The sequence below is a fragment of the Canis aureus genome, chromosome X, assembly GCF_053574225.1.
Source record: "Canis aureus isolate CA01 chromosome X, VMU_Caureus_v.1.0, whole genome shotgun sequence".
Lineage (NCBI taxonomy): Eukaryota > Metazoa > Chordata > Mammalia > Carnivora > Canidae > Canis > Canis aureus.
In genome coordinates this window covers 77,221,284-77,241,084 of record NC_135649.1, presented here as the reverse complement: position 1 = coordinate 77,241,084, position 19,801 = coordinate 77,221,284, and the positions used below count along the sequence as shown (strand labels likewise).

At 36.2% G+C, this 19,801-nt stretch overlaps 1 protein-coding gene and 1 long non-coding RNA gene across 9 annotated transcripts in view; one reads left to right on the top strand and one right to left on the bottom strand.

Moving 5' to 3' along the window:
- Window positions 1–13,005, top strand: part of RRAGB (Ras related GTP binding B) — a 38,210-nt gene extending 25,205 nt beyond the window's left edge. For 4 of the 6 annotated variants that reach the window (XM_077889756.1, XM_077889755.1, XM_077889754.1 and 1 more), the window contains 5 exons: window positions 74–169; window positions 2,347–2,469; window positions 10,225–10,316; window positions 11,444–11,559; window positions 12,480–13,005. In XM_077889756.1, coding sequence (XP_077745882.1) covers window positions 74–169; window positions 2,347–2,469; window positions 10,225–10,316; window positions 11,444–11,559; window positions 12,480–12,577 — 525 coding nt within the window. In that variant the 3' untranslated portion in view covers window positions 12,578–13,005. Of the gene's footprint in view, window positions 1–73; window positions 170–2,346; window positions 2,470–10,224; window positions 10,317–11,443; window positions 11,560–12,420 lie in introns of all 6 variants that reach the window. The other 2 variants (XM_077889753.1, XM_077889757.1) reach the window with 2 other exon arrangements.
- Window positions 1–19,801, bottom strand: part of LOC144308768 (uncharacterized) — an 81,669-nt gene that overhangs the window by 11,601 nt on the left and 50,267 nt on the right. The window contains exons 4-5 of one of the 3 annotated variants that reach the window (XR_013375089.1): window positions 12,973–13,047; window positions 775–987 (exon numbers count right to left, since the gene is read on the bottom strand). This is a non-coding gene — a long non-coding RNA (uncharacterized LOC144308768). Of the gene's footprint in view, window positions 1–774; window positions 988–4,981; window positions 5,087–12,972; window positions 13,048–19,801 lie in introns of all 3 variants that reach the window. The other 2 variants (XR_013375088.1, XR_013375087.1) reach the window with 2 other exon arrangements.

Below are 19,801 nucleotides of genomic sequence, written 5' to 3'. Positions count from 1 at the left end.
ATTACATCTCAGATTTTGCAATGAAAGAGAAGAGCTGTTATATTCTGATCTATACGTGGACTTTTTAATTCAGATTTTTAAAGAGCGAGAAGAAGATCTGAGGCGCTTGTCTCGCCCATTGGAATGTGCTTGTTTCCGAACATCTATCTGGGATGAAACTCTCTATAAGGTGTGTATGTTTCCCTGAGATCCCTCATTTTAAGAACATGAAAAAGAGCTAAAAAGAGTATTGTCAAAAGTAAAAGATTTTAAACTCTGTAATACCTATTTAGATGAGTTGAATAAAAAAAAAGAAATTATCTACAATAAACTTTTTGAAAAACATCAAATTTAACCTTAAGAGATTTTTATTTTGATCTTAGATTGTGTTGAGATACTTACCAAGTCACACTGAATTAGCCAGTTTTATGATGATTAATTTGATACTGATGTTTTGTGACAGCAGAGGTTTCACTGCCATCATCCATTGTGACCTGTTGTGGTCTCAATGCTGATTGGAGCTGTATCTAATATTCAGATACCTCTTTAGGATATAAACTAGTCTGCCTCAGTTTGGATGGCAATAGAATAACAATAGAGAAGAGACTGGAGAAGGGAGTCTCATAATGAGACACATTTTGCCTAGTATATGATAGCTTCAACTTTCATGCCAAATTGGGGACTAGCATTCTTTTCAACCAGGAGTTTTTTCCATTGCTGGAATGGATACCACATTGCTTGCAGTTGTTATAGAGGTTACAACAATAGCTGTGTTACAGACTAAGCTGAAATTACCTTATTGGCACATAGGCTCCTTATCCTGCTGCCCTTTCTCCAACGAGATCTAGTGATTTGAAAAACTGCCCTCTTTGGGGTCCTCTTGTGGTCAGTCGACCTTTCCTTCAGACTGCTGCTAGTATCCGTTGACAAGTCTGACTCTGGGTGGGAAAGCATCCTTCTCTGTCACTGGTAGCTACAGCCTCAGTATCAACTGCATCTGACAAGTACCTACAACCAGAGAAGCACAGAAACCTGATTTGCCAAGGAGAAAAACCAATGAACATTAAAAATAGCCATTGATTTATTTTTTAACCTAATTCATTTTTCCCCAATATTATGTTGACCCAGCCTCACTCTAATAACAGATCATTTTGAGATACCTGTCTAGGAAATACTGCTCTAGATTAATTTGGGCCGAATTTCTCTCAAAGCCTTATTCCCATAGAACAGGTAACCGTGAATAAGGATGGACATGACGCACTGATAAGAACCAACTGCGGTGTGAAGGATGGCAATACATAACACGACCAAAGACAATTGGCTAATCACAACACTGCTGTGAGTGACAATGTCTCTGCTGTGGTTAGCTTTGGTGCCTTCTCCAAGGTAAATTCAGCAGTGACATTAACACCGACCTGGGAACTTGGAACCTGAACCCCCATGCTTAAGTAATAAAACTTAATTGGAACAAAGACATAGCACTACTATCTCTTACATCAATGTTGCGTAGAGCTGACTTAAATTTTTATATTGTTTTATTCTACAAGCACTCATTGCATATCTGCTTGATGTTTTTGGACACACAAATTACTAAGACCAGGTTCCTGCCCTCTAGTAGGGGAGAGGAGAACATTGTAAAGCTTACTAGACAATTGGAAGGAATTATTACAATGGAAATGCAAATAAAAAAGCCTTAAGAGAATAGAGGGAGGGTATGGTTAATTCCAACTCCTTTCATTCGTCATACTTCTCTGGATGAAGTCAGTTTTAGGGAGACACACAATGGACCATTTTTAATTCAATTGGATCAATAATTATATAACTGACAATAAAACTTTTGGAATGATAATGCCACTAATTTCTCTTGTAATTTCTTTTGTATGTTATCCCATTGAGGGGAGGGGCCATTTTTCCATGTGACTCTGATTTTTTTACAAAATCTATTCTCAGATTTATGGTAAATGTAGAATTGTTAAGTTCTGATCTTTTGAGCAGTCTACATTATTGGATTTAAATATTTGTTGAATGGCTGGATTGGAAACTTTTTATTTGGCCCAGTAAACCAGAGTTTTCAACTATTCCTAAGGCAGACATGATGGAATTAAATTATTATTTTTTTTAAATTATCAATGGAAAGAAGTTTCTCCAGCATTTTATAAATGTTTGAAACTTTAAAAAATTCCTACTGAAGGATAAAAAAATCAAGTATTAGCTTCATCTACTCATTTGTGTTATATCATAGTTGTTAAGTGTTTGGGACTCACTATCATATTTTGCTGTCCATATGTTACAGTGTACTTACTCATTTGCAGAGGTCCAAGACTGGCTACCTGTTAGTAATATTACACTGTGCTTCTGTTCTGTTAGGCTTGGTCCAGCATTGTCTATCAGCTGATTCCCAATGTTCAGCAGCTGGAAATGAACCTAAGGAATTTTGCTGAAATTATTGAGGCGGATGAAGTACTTTTGTTTGAACGAGCTACTTTTCTGGTGAGAACTTTCTGCTTTCTGCTCTGCAGATGTACTTCACACTCACTACTTCTGTCCAGGAACAGAGAACAACATGTTGCTACTTATAGGAAGAACCTTTTTCCCTTTTGTCACTACATCAGCATGTATAACCTTATTTACAAAGTAGTATTGTCAACAAGTGACCTGAAAGAAGTCCTTTGCTATGTAGCTCTTTAGTAGTTAGTAAATCTTAGATTTTATAAGTATGTCTTATTATAAAGTTTAGATTATTTGTGCTAATATCATTTGTGTTAAAGGATTCCTAATTTTCTATTGACTTTTATTATGAAATGAGGGGTATTATCCTTGTGAGAAAAGTCTCATCCCACTCCTTTCTCCAAAAGACTGATTTGAAGACTTTTAACATGGAAGAGGTATAATGGTCATCTCAGTGACATAGCTAAGAAGTCAGATGGAGAGGTAGAAGGGGAAGAGGCACCTTGGTATTTTTGTTTTTCTTATATAAATTTAGCTTAACTATAGTGCCTACTGAGGGGAATGCAATATTATAAGTAAAATTTTAAAGAACAGTAGTAACAGGATCCCTGGGTGGCGCAGCGGTTTAGCGCCTGCATTTGGCCCAGGGCGCGATCCTGGAGACCCGGGATCGAATCCCACGTCAGGCTCCCAGTGCATGGAGCCTGCTTCTCTCTCTGCCTGTGTCTCTGCCTCTCTCTCTCTCTCTCTCTCTCTCTCTCTCTGTGTGTGACTATCATAAATAAAAATAAATTAAAAAAAAAGAACAGTAGTAACAAACTAATTTGAGATGTCACAAAGCACTGCATAAGTAATTGATCAGTTTAATAAATACAACTCTAAGAGCAACCCACAGTAAATAATTTGTTTCTGAGCTCTACCAATGCCTGGTGATTTTAAAAAACACTTCTTGGGACACCTGGGTGGCTCAGCAGTTGAGCATATGCCTTCAGTTCAGGGCATGATCCTGGGGTCCAGGGATCGAGTCCCGTACCAGGCTCCCCACAGGGAGCCTGCTTCTCCTTCTGCCTATGTATCTGCCTTCTCTCTGTGTCTCTTATGAATAAATATTAAACCTTTAAAAATAAAACATGTTTCTTTGTTTTTCAACTAACATTAATGAATATAGAAGCATTTTTTTCATTTAAATTCAGTTAGCCAACATATAGTACATCATTAGTTTCAGATGTAGTGTTCATCACTTGCATATAGCACCCAGTGTTCATCACATCACATGCCGTCCTTTTTTTTTAAATTTTATTTATTCATTCATGACAGAGAGAGAGACAGACAAACATAGGCAGAGGGAGAAGCAGGCTCCATGCAGGGAGCCTGACGTGGGACTCAGTCCCAGGTCTCTAGGATCAGGCCCTGGGCTGAAGGTGGCACTAAACCGCTGAGCCACCGGGGCTGACCTCACATGCCCTCCTTAATGCCCATTACCCATTTACCCCATCCCCCCACCCACTTCCCCTCCAGCAACCCTCAATTTGTTTCCTGTAGTTAAGAGTCTTTCATGATTTTTCTCCCTCCCTGATGACTTCCCATTCCATTTTCCCTCCCTTCCCATATGATCCTCTGTGCTGTTTCTTATATTCTACATATGAATAAAACCATATGAAAATTGTCTTTCTTTGATTGACTTATTAAAACACATTTCTGGGCAGCCCTGGTGGTGCAGCGGTTTAGCGCTGCCTGCGGCCCAGGGTGTGATCCTGGAGACCCTGGATCGAGTCCCACGTCAGGCTCTCTCTGCATGATGCCTGCTTCTCCCTCTGCCTATGTCTCTGCCTCTCTCTCTCTCTCTCTGCGTCTCTATGAATAAATAAATAATATATTAAAAAATAAAAAAATAAAAAAAATAAAACACATTTCTAAATCTATCTGAGCTTCGTTCCTCTTCTATAAAATGGAGATGATATATCTATGTCTTAAGTTTATTGTGTGAGTTAAAAGGGGACAAGGTAAGAATGTTAAGCCCTAATGCAAAGCTTAGCATATAGTCGGCAAACTAATAAATGTTGGTCCCTTCTGCTATTATAACAACAGAGGGCAGAGAATGCAGACTATAATTTTCCCCCTTCCTTTGTGAAAACATTTATAACTGTAGCCATGTTTGTGAGTCATACTTGTTTCTAAGTGGTATAGCTATGGCAAGGAGTCCTAACCAGGAGTGTCTTTCTGCCTCAGCTCACTGGCAGGGGTCACTTGCTTGCAATTATACTACCCTGCATCTTCTTTTGCTACTAATGTGAATCACAACAAACAAGTGAGCTATTCTGATCATCTTGGTGTACATGGCATAGCAGAATCCTGCTTTCAGCGGTATTCCACCACATATGATCATAGAGTAATCTCTGTGATCTAACCTAATATAAGCTCCCTATTCCTCACTAACAGTAACAGGTGGCTTTGGTTTCTCTTGAAGACCAAGATTAGTTATGATAGACCATTTTCACTGAGGGGGTTGAAGTCAAGCAAGGGGAACCTGTTCCACCATTGGTCTAGAAATTACCTTTTGAAAGTTTCCCATGGTTCCAGTAAATTGCCCTGTAAATTTTCTTCTGGTGAGTGACTCACTTTTGCTTCCTGCTGGAAACTTTATATCTGAATATTCAGCCTGTAGGAAATATGTGATTTTATTGAAATCTGAATGTGTTAGGGGAAATATTTTTAGCTGACATGGGTGTCCATAATTAATAAGTTCATTTGTAAATAGTAAATCCTCTGAGGTGGTAATCCCTTAGTTAAGATTTTTATTATTTTTTATGTTTATTATTTTATTCATAATTTTTAGAATGTTTATTTTAATTCCTGTTAACATACATGTTATATTAGTTTCAGGTATACAACATAGTGATTCAACAATTCATACATCACCTTATGCCCACCACCACAACTGTACTCCCTTAATCCCCATCATCTATTGACTCCATCTCCCCACCCATCTGCCCTCTAGTAACCATCAGTTTTTTTTCTATAATTAAAAGTATGTTTCTTGATTTATCATTCTCACTTTCTTACATTTTCCCTTTGTGTGTTTTGTTTCTTAAGTTCCACATGTGAGTAAAATCATGGTATTTGTCTTTTTCTGAGTGACATTATGCTTAGTATAGTAATCTGAAACTCCATCCATGTCATTGCAAATGGCAAGATTTCATTCTCTTTTATGGCTGAGTAATATTCCTCTGTGTGTGTGTGTGTGTGTGTGTGTGACATCTTATTCATTCTTCAATTGATGGACTCTTGGGCTGCTTCCATATCTTAGCTATTGTAAATAATGCTGCTATAAATTTAGCATTCTTGTATTATTTGGGTAAATACCCAGTAGTGCAATTACTGGATCATAAGGTAGTTCTATTCTTAAATTTTTGAGGAACCTCCATACTGTTTTCCAAAGTGGCTGCACCAGTTTGCACCAGTACAAGAAAGTTCTTTTTTCTCCACATCCTCACTAACATTTGTTGTTTCTTATGCTGTTCATTTTAGCCATTGTAACAGGTGTGAGGTGATATCTCATTGTAGTTTTGATTTGTATTTTCCTGATGATGATGTTAGGCATCTTCTCATATGTCTGTTGCCCATCTGTATGTCTTTGGAGAAATGTCTGTTCATGTCATCTGCCTGTTTCTTAACTGGATTATTCACTTTTTGGGTGTTGGGTTGTATAAGTTCTTTATATTTTGAGGGTATTAATCCTTTATCAGATATGTCATTTGCAAATATCATCTCCCATTCCATAGTTTGCTTTTTAGTTTTGCTGGTTTGTTTCCTTTGCTGTGCAGAAGCTTTTAATTTTAACATTTTTCCAGTAGTTTATTTTTGCTTTTGCTTCCCTTGTATTGCGAGTCATTTCTAGAAACAAGTTTGTATGACCAATGTCAAGGAAGTTAACTGCTTATGTTCTCTTCTAGGATTTTTATGGTTACAGGTCTCACATTAGGTTCGTTATCCATTTTGTGTGTGGTATATGAAAGTGGTTCAGTTTTATTCTTTTGCATGATACTACCCAGGTTTCCCAACACCATTTGTTGAAGAGACTGGTTTTTTTCCCAAATAGATGTTTTTTCCTTCTTTGTCAAAGATTAACTGACCATATAATTGTAGGTTTATTCATGGATTTCCTGTTCTGTTTATCTCTGTGTCTGCTTGGTGCCATTACTACACTGTTTTGATCACTACAGCTTTGTGTGAAGTCCAGAATTATGATGCCTCCAGCTTTGCTTTCCTTTTTCAAGATTGCTTTGTCTATTCAAGGTCTTTTGTGGTTCCATACAAATATTAAAGTAGCTTCTTCTAGTTCTGTGAAAAATGCTGTTGGTATGTTGATAGAGATTTCATTAAATATGTAGATTGCTTTGGGTAGTATGGAAATTCTAACAATATTTTCTCTTCCAATCCATGAGCATGCAGTGTTTTTCCATTTCTTTGTGTTATCTTCAACATTTTATTGTTTCCAGAGTACAGGTCATTCACCTCTTTGGTTAGGTTTATTCCCAGGCATTTTTTTTATTTTTGTTGCAATTGTAAATGCTATTGCTTTTGTAATTTCTCTTTCTGCTGCTTCATTACTGGTGAATAGATGTTCAAGGGATTTCTGCATGCTGATTTTGTATCCTGCAACTTTAATGAATTTATCAGTTTTAGCAGCTTTTTGGTGGATTCTTTTGTGATATATATGTATATCATCATGTCCTCTGCCAATCATGAATGTTTTACTTCTTCCTTACCAATTTGGATGCCTTTTATTTCTTTTTGTTGTCTGATTACTGTGGCTAGGACTTCCAGTGCTACGTTGAATAAAAGTGGTGTGAGTGGATATCCTTGTCTTGTTCCTGACCTTAGGGGGAAAGCTCTCAGTTTTTCTCCGTTAAGGATGATGTTAGCTGTGGATATTTCATGTATGGCCTTTATTATATTGAGATATGTTCTCTCTAAACCTACTTTGTTGAGGATTTTTTTTTAGGATTTTTTTAAATAAATTGATGTACTTTGTCAGATGCTTTTTCTGCATATAGTTTTTACCCTTTCTTTTATTTATGTGATGTATCATGTTGATTGATTTGCAATTATTGAATAATCTTGTAACCCAGGAATAAATCTTGCTTGATCATGGTGAATGATTTTTTAATGTATTGTTGAATTTGGTTTGATTGTATTCTGTTGGTAATTTTTGCATCTGTGTTCATCAGGAATATTGACCTGTAGTTCTCTTTTTTATTGGTGTCTTTATGTGATTTTGGTATCAGGGTAATACCTCATAGAATGAATTTGGAAATTTTTCCTCCTTTTCTATTTTTTGGAATACTTTGAGAATAGGCATTAACTCTTCTTTAAAGGTTTAGTGGAATTCACCTGTAAAGCTATCTGGCCTTGAACTTTTGTTTGTTGGGTGATTTTTGATTCCTGATTCAGTTTCTTTGCTGGTTATCAATCTATTCAAGGTTTTTATTTCTTCCTGTTTCAGTTTTGATAGTGTATATGTTTCTAGGAATTCATCCATTTCTTCTGGGTTGTACAGTTTGTTGGCATATAGTTTTGCATAATATCTTCATATGATTGTTTGCATGGTGGTTATTTCCTTTTCATTTATGACTTTATTTATTTGGCTCCTTTCTCTTTTTTTCCTTGGTAAGTCTGGCTTAGAGTTTTGTCAATTTTATTAACTTTTTTAAAGAACCAGCTTCTGGTTTCATTGATCTGTTCTATTATTTTTAAAATTTTCCGTATCATTTATTTCTGCTCTAATTTTTATTATTTCCTTCCTTCTGATGGTTTAAGTTTTGTTCATTGTTTGTTCTTTACCTCTTTTATGTGTAGAGTTAGCTTGTTTGATATTTTTCTTCTTGAGGTAGGCTTGTAATGCTATAAACTTCCCTCTTACAGCTGGTTTTGCTGCATCCTGGAGGTTTTGGACCATTGTGTTTTCATTTTCATTTATTTTCTGATACTTTTTAATTTCTTCTTTGATTTCTTGGTTGACCCATTCATTGTTTAGTAGTATGTTATTTAATCTCCATGTATTTGTGGTCTTTCCCATTTTTTTCTTGTGGTTGACTTCTAGTTTCATAGCATTGTGGTCAGAAAACATGCGTGGTGTGATTTTGATATTCTTGAATTCTTTGTGGTTTGTTTGGTGGGATAATATGTGATCTCTTCTAGAAATTGTTCTGCATGCATTTGAGAAGAATGTGTATTCTGTTGTTTTAGGATGGAATGTTCTGAATATATCTGTTAAATCCATCTGTTCCATTATGTCTTTGAAAGCCAAGCCATTGTTTCCTTATTGATTTTCTGTTTATATGATCTGTCCATTGATGTGTTATGTAAAGTCCCCTACTGCTATTGTATTATTCATTAGTTCCTTTATGTTTGCTATTAACTGCTTTGTGTATTTGGGTGCTCCTAGCTTAGGGGTCATATAACTAGTTAGCATGCCAGAGTCTTGTTCATTATAGGAATTAACCAGGCAGATTGCTCCACAAAATAACAGCCGCGTACCACCATGCACAGAATTGGGAAAGAGCTGTCAATCCTGTCCATGTCCAGTGTGGGTGAGGTTTCCAGTGTTGAGTCAAATTAAGCCACAGGCTCCAGGGAGGGTGTTGCCCTCCCATCAGTTCTTTTATTTTATTTATTTTTAAAAATATTTTTATTTATTTATTCTTGAGAGACAGAGACACAGGCAGAGGGATAAGCAGGCTCCATGCAGGGAGCCCAATGTACGACTCGAACCTGGGACTCCAGGATCATGCCCTGGGCCAAAGGCAGGTGCTAAACCGCTGAGCCACCCAGGGATTCCCCCATCAGTTCTTTTAAATTGCATTAAACCTCTGGAATCCAAAGGTTCCCTCTAGAACCCAAAGACTTTGGTTTCCTGGAAGCTACCTCACAGGTCGTGGTTATAATGCTGCTGTATAGCCAGTCATTTGTGATTGGAACTACAGTGTATCTGATCGCCTTTAAACCTCAACATTTATTCTTGGCAAGTGTTTTCACTCTTTTCTGTCTTGAGCCAGTCCAAGAATTAGACCTGTAGCAGTGCAGTATGTCTCTGGCCATTCCTCATAACCATGCCCTCAGTTCTAAAAACCAACAAAATAGAACCATGGTCTTATTCCATTATTCCTAGCGGCCTATGCAGGTAGCTCTGGAAAAAATCCTGTTTTATACTTCATGGTCCTATGAACACTCTATTTCAAAGTAAATGCTTCAGCACCCATGGGATGCTCACCTGGAGGATGGAGGATGGAGAGGGTACTGATAAGAAAGAGGCAGGAACAAGTGAAGGCTTACATAATGCATACTGAAGATTTTTAAATGTAATACCAAAAGTCACTTAGTTACAGTTTTCACTAAAATCAATACATTAAGTACATCTAAAGAACAGCTAAAAGTTTTATATTTTTTCTTTTATAATTTGTACTTATTTAATCAAAAAACATGCTGTGAAATACCAAAATAAGATAAACATATGATTAAAGTAAATGAGGAAGAACAGCACTGAACCAAAACAGATAATACTTTAATGCTCTAATAAAATTGTAGCCAAACACTACTGTGTGGGTTATCCATAGGAATGTTGAAATTATACAGAATATTGGCATATAGGAGAAAAGGAGAGAGAGTAAGCCAGATGCCAAGTCTACCCTGAAAATCAAAGTGACCAAGAGACTGACAAGGGTCTGCCTTGAGATGCAAGTAGCAGAGAGTGATATGATTACATTGCATATTTAGGGGCATTGCTCTTTTTCATAGGTGATTTCTCACTATCAGTGTAAAGAGCAGCGTGATGCCCACAGATTTGAGAAAATCAGCAACATTATTAAGCAGTTTAAGCTGAGTTGCAGGTAAGAGATCTTGTGTGATTGATTGACTAATTGATTAATTTTTTAAATTTTAAATTCAATTTGCCAACATCTAGTTGTGTGATTTATTCATATCTGGAAAGAAATTATTGTCATTTTTTGGAAGTTCAAATAACTATACTAGACTGAACTTACATATACAGAATAGATCATTTAATAAAAAAGAAAGCTAACCTCTAAGGGAGCCTAAAATTGAGGTGAAAGTCACTGTCCTTTAATGCAAACTCAACTGATAAGCAGCATGTGAAAAATATCTAAGCAGAATACCCTTTCAAGATACTTGATACCATTTAGGAAGAAATAAACAGAACGTGTCCAAGAGAGTTTTGAAAAAGAACAAAGGAGAATTTACCCCACCAAATAATAAGATTTACTATAGTAATTAAAATAGTGAGGTAATGATTCAGGAATAGTACAGAACAGATTCTGGAAATGCCTAATCCTGTTGTCTCACCTTTGATAAAATACAGTTTGAATCTTAACATTGTGAATATAGAAAGAAAAGAATGGTGGAACATTATAATTTAGTAAAGATTTAATAAGCAAAATTCTTATCCTGGTAAAATTTTGATGTCCAGACAATAGAACAGGTATAAGTTTATTCTTTATATGCCTTAGCACACTCTGAGACTTGCTGGCATATTTATGCCTACATTTTTAAGAAGCAATAGCAAATTACATGCAAATATAATTACCTTGTTTGGTTTTGAAGAAATGGGATCATTTCTTGAATTGATATAATCAATATAACTAACATTAAAAAATACAGTTATTAATCACAATTATAGGAAAACTTCAACTTAAGCTTCTTAAATATTAAAGAAGCCTTTTATAACATATTTCAACATGGACCTAGGTCTAAGCCCATTTCACAGTCAATATCAAGTTCTAATCTACTTTCCTAGTCTAAATTCTAAAGTCACTTTCCAAAACATACTAAATTCAGCATTAGCATTCCCTTGGAAAACAAAGTAAGGTTAGTGATTAACTGTCTTAATGAAGTGGGGAATCAAAGTGTAATGCTATAAAATGTTTAACATAAAAGGTAAGAATGTTTTATGTTGCTTTTATTTTATGTTCTTTACTTCTTTTTCTCATTTCTGCTATAGCAAGCTAGCTGCTTCTTTTCAGAGCATGGAAGTCAGGAACTCTAACTTTGCTGCTTTCATTGACATCTTTACATCCAACACTTACGTGATGGTCGTGATGTCTGATCCATCCATTCGTAAGTTCAAACTTAACTGACATAGGTTTAGGTTTATAGCCATATTCTTTAAACTAATTGCCATAGAGCTAGTACTTTATTATATAATAAAAAAGTGGGGATGGTTGCATAGCATTGTGAATATACTTAATTTCATTGACCTGTATATTTTGAAATGGTTAAAACAGGAATTTTTTTGTTATGTATTATTTACTACAATAAAGAAAGCTATTTTAGCACTAGTGTAATTTTTTTTTGTTTTGTAGACTTATATTCTGAAACTTAAGAATAATTTAGACTCTAGGGTATTTTGTTTTTTTCTTCATGGTAATTAAAAAATCAAGTTATTAAATCTAGGGATTTTAAAGAAAAAAGAACCCAAATGTATGACTTATGTGCTTCATATAGTAAATATTTTTAAAAGATTAATAAAAGTTCTGAACTATTAAATGTTGAATCATTTTATATGTAATTCTGTATTCCTAAGTACCATATTCCTGTATTTGTGTTCTGGGCACAAAGGAAGGTATTTGGTACTTCCATGCCATAGTAGTCATATCCATCATAACTACTGAGATAAAGGTTCTAGCAGTATTTCTAGGATGTTCCCCGAGGTTTAAATTATCTCTAACCCACATGCTTTTCCTACCCTTAGGTTAATATTAAAATACAACATAAGATGATGAGTTTTATTCTACAAGTAAACCAAACCAAAAGAATTTGAAATTTTATTTTGGAAATGTTATATTTAAAATATAAATAAATCTTCTTATTCAGAAAAATTAAGTCATGATTAACATGGGACTTCCTATTCCTATATGTTCCCTATGACATATATTGAGAGATTTGGCTCTCTTTTGTTTATTTATTTGTTTTTATTAGACATTCCTTTGGCTGCCTGTACTTATTCTCTTGGGTATCTCCTCCACCCCTACCCTCAGCTTCCGCAGCTACTCTGATCAACATCCGCAATGCCAGAAAACACTTTGAAAAGCTGGAAAGGGTGGATGGACCAAAGCAGTGTCTTCTCATGAGCTAAACATGGCTAAATGTTCCAATTTTTTTTTGAAATACTGTTTCTTAATTAATCTTAATATTATATTCCTATATGTAGGCTCTGAAATGTAATGCTTACCACTTCTGTATTTCTTCCTCACTCTCTAGTTTTAATGTTCAACCTTGACTGCTATTAACTAAAATAGCCAGTAAAAAGTTAGAAGATGAGCTGTTCATGGGCTTGATGGGACATAAAATTATGTGATATATAAGTGTTCTGATAACAAGATTCTTAATAGTATGTGTTCTGATAACCTGGTTCTAATAGTTGTGTTTGCCAGAGCCTTTCCCAACATCATCTTGTATTCCTTATCAGATAGTAACCTGCAAGTTTGGAATATTACTGTTTTCTCAGCATGCATTAAAAATATTCCTTACCGTCAATTATAAATAAACTAAGGCTGTTAGGGATTTCAGCGTCTGTTTTTCTTTTCCTTATTTCTTCAGCTTTCCCTAAGAAAGAGCAAATGAATTTCACGTTTACCCTATGGGAGGGTATCTGCTTCTTGGGAAATATTACATAATAAAGTTAGATAGGAAGGGTATAGCCAGATTATAGCCTTTAAGATAGGTAGAGGTGTTTAGGTATAATGTGATAAGAAATAAGAAACCATTATAGGCTTTTGGGGAGGGGAATTATGTGAAAGGAATTTTGAAAGAAAATTAACCTAGACTGTATGGCCTGACTGGTGGCAGTTAGGGAAGCTGTGGCAACAATGTAGACCTGAGGTGTGTTGAAAAGTCTCTTTCAGGATGCAGCTGGAGAAGGCATGAATAAAAAAAGTTGAGAGAAAAGAGATAAGGTTTATGAGATAGAAGTCTTTCTCTATGATCCAGGAATGGTTAATTTTATATATTACATTACACCTAATGGGAAATGACTTCATTATGCTAGTCAAGTAGTAGTAAATTTTTTTTCAATAAGTTTTGCTTTATTTCATCCCCTAAAGAAAAAATGAAGCATTGTAAACTCGGAGAAATGGAGCTTGGCAGTACTAACTAGAATTACTGAAAACCCTAATTTTTTCAGCTTCCATGGATGTCATAACAGAACACAAATGCATTTAGGGAATCTATGGCACAGTATATTCATCTCATGTCCCTTGTCTCTATGTCATGAAGAAATATTCAGACCAACAGAACCTCACCTTTCCCAATCTTACCATCCCCAGTTGAGAGAAACAGTTTTCACTAAGCAGTGAAGAACATGGTTTTTAGGTAGCCTACATTACGTAGATTAAAATTCTCATTTAAAAGCTCATGGAACAGGGGTGCCTGGGTGGCTCAGTGGTTGAGCATCTGCCTTTGGTTCAGGTCATTATCCCAGAATCCTGGGATCGAGTTCCACATCAGGCTCCCTACAGAGAGCCTGCTACTCCCTCTGCCTGTGTCTCTACCTCTCTCTCTGTGTTTCTCATGAATAAATAAATAAAATCTTTAAAAAATAAAAGCTCATGGAACTAATTTTATCAACAGTTGTATTAACCCTCTGCAAAAAGGGAGTTTCTTAGTAGATTTTCTTATTCTTTATCTTAATATTTAGGAGAATGAAAAAAGCAAATGAACTGGAGGTCTGTTCTGTGACTAATATGAGTCATGATTTGACATGTTCTCATTATCTTCAATATCTGGGGTGAGATTTGAAGGAACTACACAAAAGTGGGTTTTTTGCTTTTTGCTTTTTTAGAAAGTGAACAGATAGAGATTATAGACATTAAATTAGATGAGAATGAAAAAAATATGCTTTTATCATTATTTGCTCTTGGTCTAACCTTTGCTCAGATTCTAGTTACAACTTGGACTTACAGAATGCATAAAAGAATGAAAGATTAGAAAAATAAGGTTCTGATTTGGCTTAATCTTTATCATTGTAATGACCAGCCAGTCTTTTTTGTCACTGAATACAAAAAAATGTTTTGAAATAGATATCTGTCCAAATATATAACTGCCTAGAAACTGAATTAAACACAAGTGCACAGTGAAAGCATATACACAGAAATGGAAAGATGAAATAAAAACCAGAGATGTGAAAATTATGGGATTAGTGATAGAATGAAATGATACTTTTTATAGACTATGTTAGTGATGTTAGTAGGCTAGGGCAATAATTTTCAAACTTGAGCAGGCATCAGAATCACTTGAAAGGGAATCGTTAAGACACACTGCTACCCCACATGCATCACTGAGTTTCAATTCTGTAGGTGGGGTGGAGCCCAGAAATCTGCATTTCTCAGAAGTTTGGAGGTGAATCTGATATCGATCCTACTGATCCAGGGACTATACTTCAGGAACCACTGCTTTAGGGAAAGAGGAAATGTAGAGTAGAAGAAGGAGTAGGACAACATATATTCACTTAAGTTAATTATGATAAGTTGAAGGCATTATACTAAGTAAAGTATATATAGTGTAGACCACTGATTCTCAAAGTGATATAAAAGTTTGTGAAGCACAGTTGTAGACAAACATAATGACTAGGAGGCTTCTATTTATAAGTAATATGTTAGAAATAGAAACCATAATCATAAAGTATGGGAAGTGATTTACATAGGGAGCCAGCTTTTCCCAGTTTCAATCAGGTTTATTTTCTACCTCAATAGGTTATCATAAAAATTTATATGAGTTGCCAAATGGAAACACTGCTTTCTTTAGTTGAGTATTTACTAAGTGTCAGCCTATAAATGCTTTATGAAGATTATTATTTAATCTTCACATGAACTTTTTGAGGTAAGTACTATCTCGTCCATTGTTTTAGATGGACCCAGAGAGAAACTGGACCCAGAGAGAATAAAAAATTTGCCGAATTACGCAGTAGCGGTGAGGCTGTGATTTGAACTTAGGTAATCTAACACCATAGCTTGTGCACTTAACTTTAACCTTTAAATTATATGGCCTTCCTGAATTTAAAAGCCCACTCCGCTCTCTCTGTCTCTCTCATAAATAAATAAATAAATAAATAAATAAATAAATAAATAAATAATAATAAAATCTTAAAAAAAAAATACCTGGGTGGCTCAGCGGTTTAGTGCCTGCCTTCAGCCCAGGGCGTGATCCTGGAGTCCCGGGATTGAGTCCCGTGTCGGGCTCCCTGCATGAAGCCTACTGCTCCCTCTGCCTGTGTCTCTGCCTGTCTCTGTCTCTGTCTTTCTCTCTCTTTCTCTGTGTGTGTGTCTCTCATGAGTAAATAAATAAAATCTTTAAAAATAAAAAAATAAAAGTCCACTCAGAATGGAGAGTTTGAGGTGCACCCAGGTGTTGTACTTGTGATATTCCCACTGTGTTGGTTACTGTGCAGATAGTAAACCACATGCTTGTTTACCGGTCTTACTCCTGTTTTCACTGGGGCTTTGGCACATGGAATAAAAAGCTTTATTACAGTATACAATGAACAGCAGATTGAGGATAAAATAAAATTCCAGCTTGAAGAATTTAAATCAAATTTAAACAGCTTTTCAGTATTTATGATGTTCCCCCCAGAATTGGGTTACTGTGAGCATAAATTAACCTCTCCTTCTTTGGGCCCTTTTAAAATAGGAGGAAAAGTGGATATCCTTGGCTTGTTCCTAACCCTAGGAGAAAAGCATTTATTATTTCCCCATTGAGGATGTTATTAGGTGTGGGTTTTTCATAGATGGCCTTTATTTTTTTTAATAAATTTATTTTTTATTGTTCAATTTGCCAACATATAGAAAAACATCCAGTGTTCATCCCATCAAGCACCCACCTCAGTGCCTGTCACCCAGTCACCCCCACCCCCCTCCCACCTCCCCTTCCACCCTAGTTCATTTCACAGCGTTAGGAATCTCTCATGTTCTGTCTCCCTTTCTGATATTTCCCACCCATTTTTTCTCCTTTCCCCTTTATTCCCTTTCACTATTTTTTATATTCCCCAAATGAATGAGACCATATAATGTTTGTCCTTCTCCGATTGACTTATTTCACTCAGCATAATACCCTCCATGACCATCCACGTCGAAGCAAATGGTGGGTATTTGTCGTTTCTAATGGCTGAGTAATATTCCATTGTATACATAAACCACATCTTCTTTATCCATTCATCTTTTGAAGGACACCAAGGCTCCTTCCACAGTTTGACTATTGTGGACATTGCTGCTATAAATATCGGGGTACAGGTGTCCCAGTGTTTTATTGCATCTGTATCTTTGGGGTAAATCCCCAGCAGTGCAATTGCTGGGTCGTAGGGCAGGTCTATTTTTAACCCTTTGAGGAACCTCCACACAGTTTTCCAGAGTGGCTGCACCAGTTCACATTCCCACCAACAGTGCAAGAGGGTTCCCTTTTCTCCACATCTTCTCCAACATTTGTGGTTTCCTGCCTTGTTAATTTTCCCCATTCTCACTGGTGTAAGGTGGTATCTCATTGTGGTTTTGATTTGTATTTCCCTGATGGCAAGTGATGCGGAACATTTTCTTATGTGCTTGTTGGCCATGCCTATGTCTTCCTATGTGAAATTCATAGATGGCCTTTATTAGGTTGAAATTATACTCCCTCTAAACCTACTTTGTTGAGAGTTTTTATCATGAATGGATGGATTTCACAGATATCTACAGAACTTTACATCCAAACTCAACTAAATACACATTCTTCTCAAGTGCACATGGAACTTTCTCCAGAACAGACCACATACTGGGTCACAAATCGGGTCTGAACCGACACCAAAAGATTGGGATCATCCCCTGTATATTCTCAGACCATAATGCCTTGAAATTAGAACTAAATCAAAACAGGAAGTTTGGAAGGACCACAAACACGTGGAGGTTAAGGACCATCCTGCTAAAAGATGAAAGGGTCAACCAGGAAATTAAGGAAGAATTAAAAAGATTCATGGAAACTAATGAGAATGAAGATACAACCGATCAAAATCCTTGGGAGGCAGCAAAAGCAGTCCTGAGGGGGAAATACATCGCAATACAGGAATCCATTCAAAAACTGGAAAGAACTCAAATACAAAAGCTAACACACATAAAGGAGCTAGAGAAAAAACAGCAGATGGACCCTACGCCCAGCAGAAGAAGAGATATAATTAAAATTTGATGAGAACTCAACGAAATCAAGACCAGAAGAACTGTGGAACAGATCAAAAGAACCAGGAGTTGGTTCTTTGAAAGAGAGATAAACCATTAGCTAACCTGATTAAAAAGAAGAGAGAGAAGACTCCAATTAATAAAATCATGAATGAGAAGGGAGAGATCACTACCAACACCAAGGAAATACAAACGATTTTAAAAACATATTATGAATAGCTATATGCCAATAAATTAGACAAACTAGAAGAAATGGACGCATTCCTGGAAAGCCACAAACTACCAAAACTGTAACAGGAAGAAATAGAAAACAGGCCAATAACCAGGGAGGAAATTGAAGCAGTTATCAAAAACCTCCCAAGACACAAGAGTCCAGGGCCAGATGGCTTCCCAGGGGAATTCTATCAAACGTTTCAAGAAGAAACCATACCTATTCTACTAAAGCTGTTTGGAAAGATAGAAAGAGATGGAGTACTTCCAAATTCGTTCTTTGAGGCCAGCATCACCTTAATTCAAAAACCAGACACAGACCCCACCAAAAAGGAGAATTACAGACCAATATCCCTGATGAACATGGATGCAAAAATTCTCAACAAGATACTAGCCAATAGGATCCAACAACACATTAAGAAAATTATTCACCATGACCAAGTAGGATTTATCTCTGGGACACAAGGCCGGTTCAACACCCGTAAAACAATCAAGGTGATTCATCATATCAGCAGGAGAAAAACCAAGAACCATATGATTCTCTCATTAGATGCAAAGAAAGCATTTGACAAAATACAGCATCCATTCCTGATCAAAACTCTTCAGAGTGTAGGGATAGAGGGAACTTTCCTCAACATCTTAAAAACCATCCACAAAAAGCCCACAGCAAATATCATTCTCAATGGGGAATCACTGGGAGACTTTCCCCTAAGATCAGGAACAAGACAGGGATGTCCACTCTCACCACTGCAATTCAATATAGTATTGGAAGTCCTAGCCTCAGCAATCAGACATTAAAAAGACATTTAGGCATTCAAATTGGCAAAGAAGTAGTCAAACACTCCCTCTTCGCCGATGACATGATACTCTACATAGAAAACCCAAAAGCCTCCACCCCAAGATTGCTAGAACTCATACAGCAATTTGGTAGCATGGCAGGATACAAAATCAATGCCCAGAAATCAATGGCATTTCTATATACTAGAAAGAGACTGAAGAAAGAGAAATTAAAGAGTCAATCCCATTTACAATTGCACCCAAAAGGATAAGATACCTAAGAATAAAAACCAAAGAGGTAAAGGATCTATACCCTAAAAACTAGAACATTTCTGAAAGAAATTGAGGAAGACACAAAGAGATGGAAAAATATTCCATGCTCATGGATTGGCAGAATTAATATTGTGAAAATGTCAATGTTACCCAGGGCAATTTACACGTTTAATGCAATCCCTATCAAAATACCATGGACTTTCTTCAGAGAGTTAGAACAAATTAGTTTAAGATTTGTGTGGAATCAGGAAAGACCCCGAATAGCCAGGGGAATTTTAAAAAAGAAAACCGTAGCTAGGGGCATCACAATGCCAGATTTCAGGTTGTACTACAAAGCTGTGGTCATCAAGACAGTGTGGTACTGGCACAAAAACAGACACATAGATCAATGGAACAGAATAGAGAAACCAGAAGTGGACCCTGAACTTTATGATCAACTAATATTCGATAAAGGAGGAAAGACTATCCATTGGAAGAAAGACAGTCTCTTCAATAAATGGTGCTGGGAAAATTGGACATCCACATGCAGAAGAATAAAACTAGACCACTCTCTTTCACCATACACAAAGATAAACTCAAATGGATGAAAGATCTAAGTGTGAGACAAGATTCCATCAAAATCCTAGAGGAGAACACAGGCAACACCCTTTTGAACTTGACCACAGTATCTTCTTGCAAGATACATCCACGAAGGCAAAAGAAACAAAAGCAAAAATGAACTATTGGGACTTCATCAAGATAAGAAGCTTTTGCACAGGAAAGGATACAGTCAACAAAACTCAAAGACAACCTACAGAATGGGAGAAGATATTTGCAAATGATGTATCAGATAAAGGGCTAGTTTCTAAGATCTATAAAGAACCTATTAAACTCAACACCAAAGAAACAAACAATCCAATCATGAG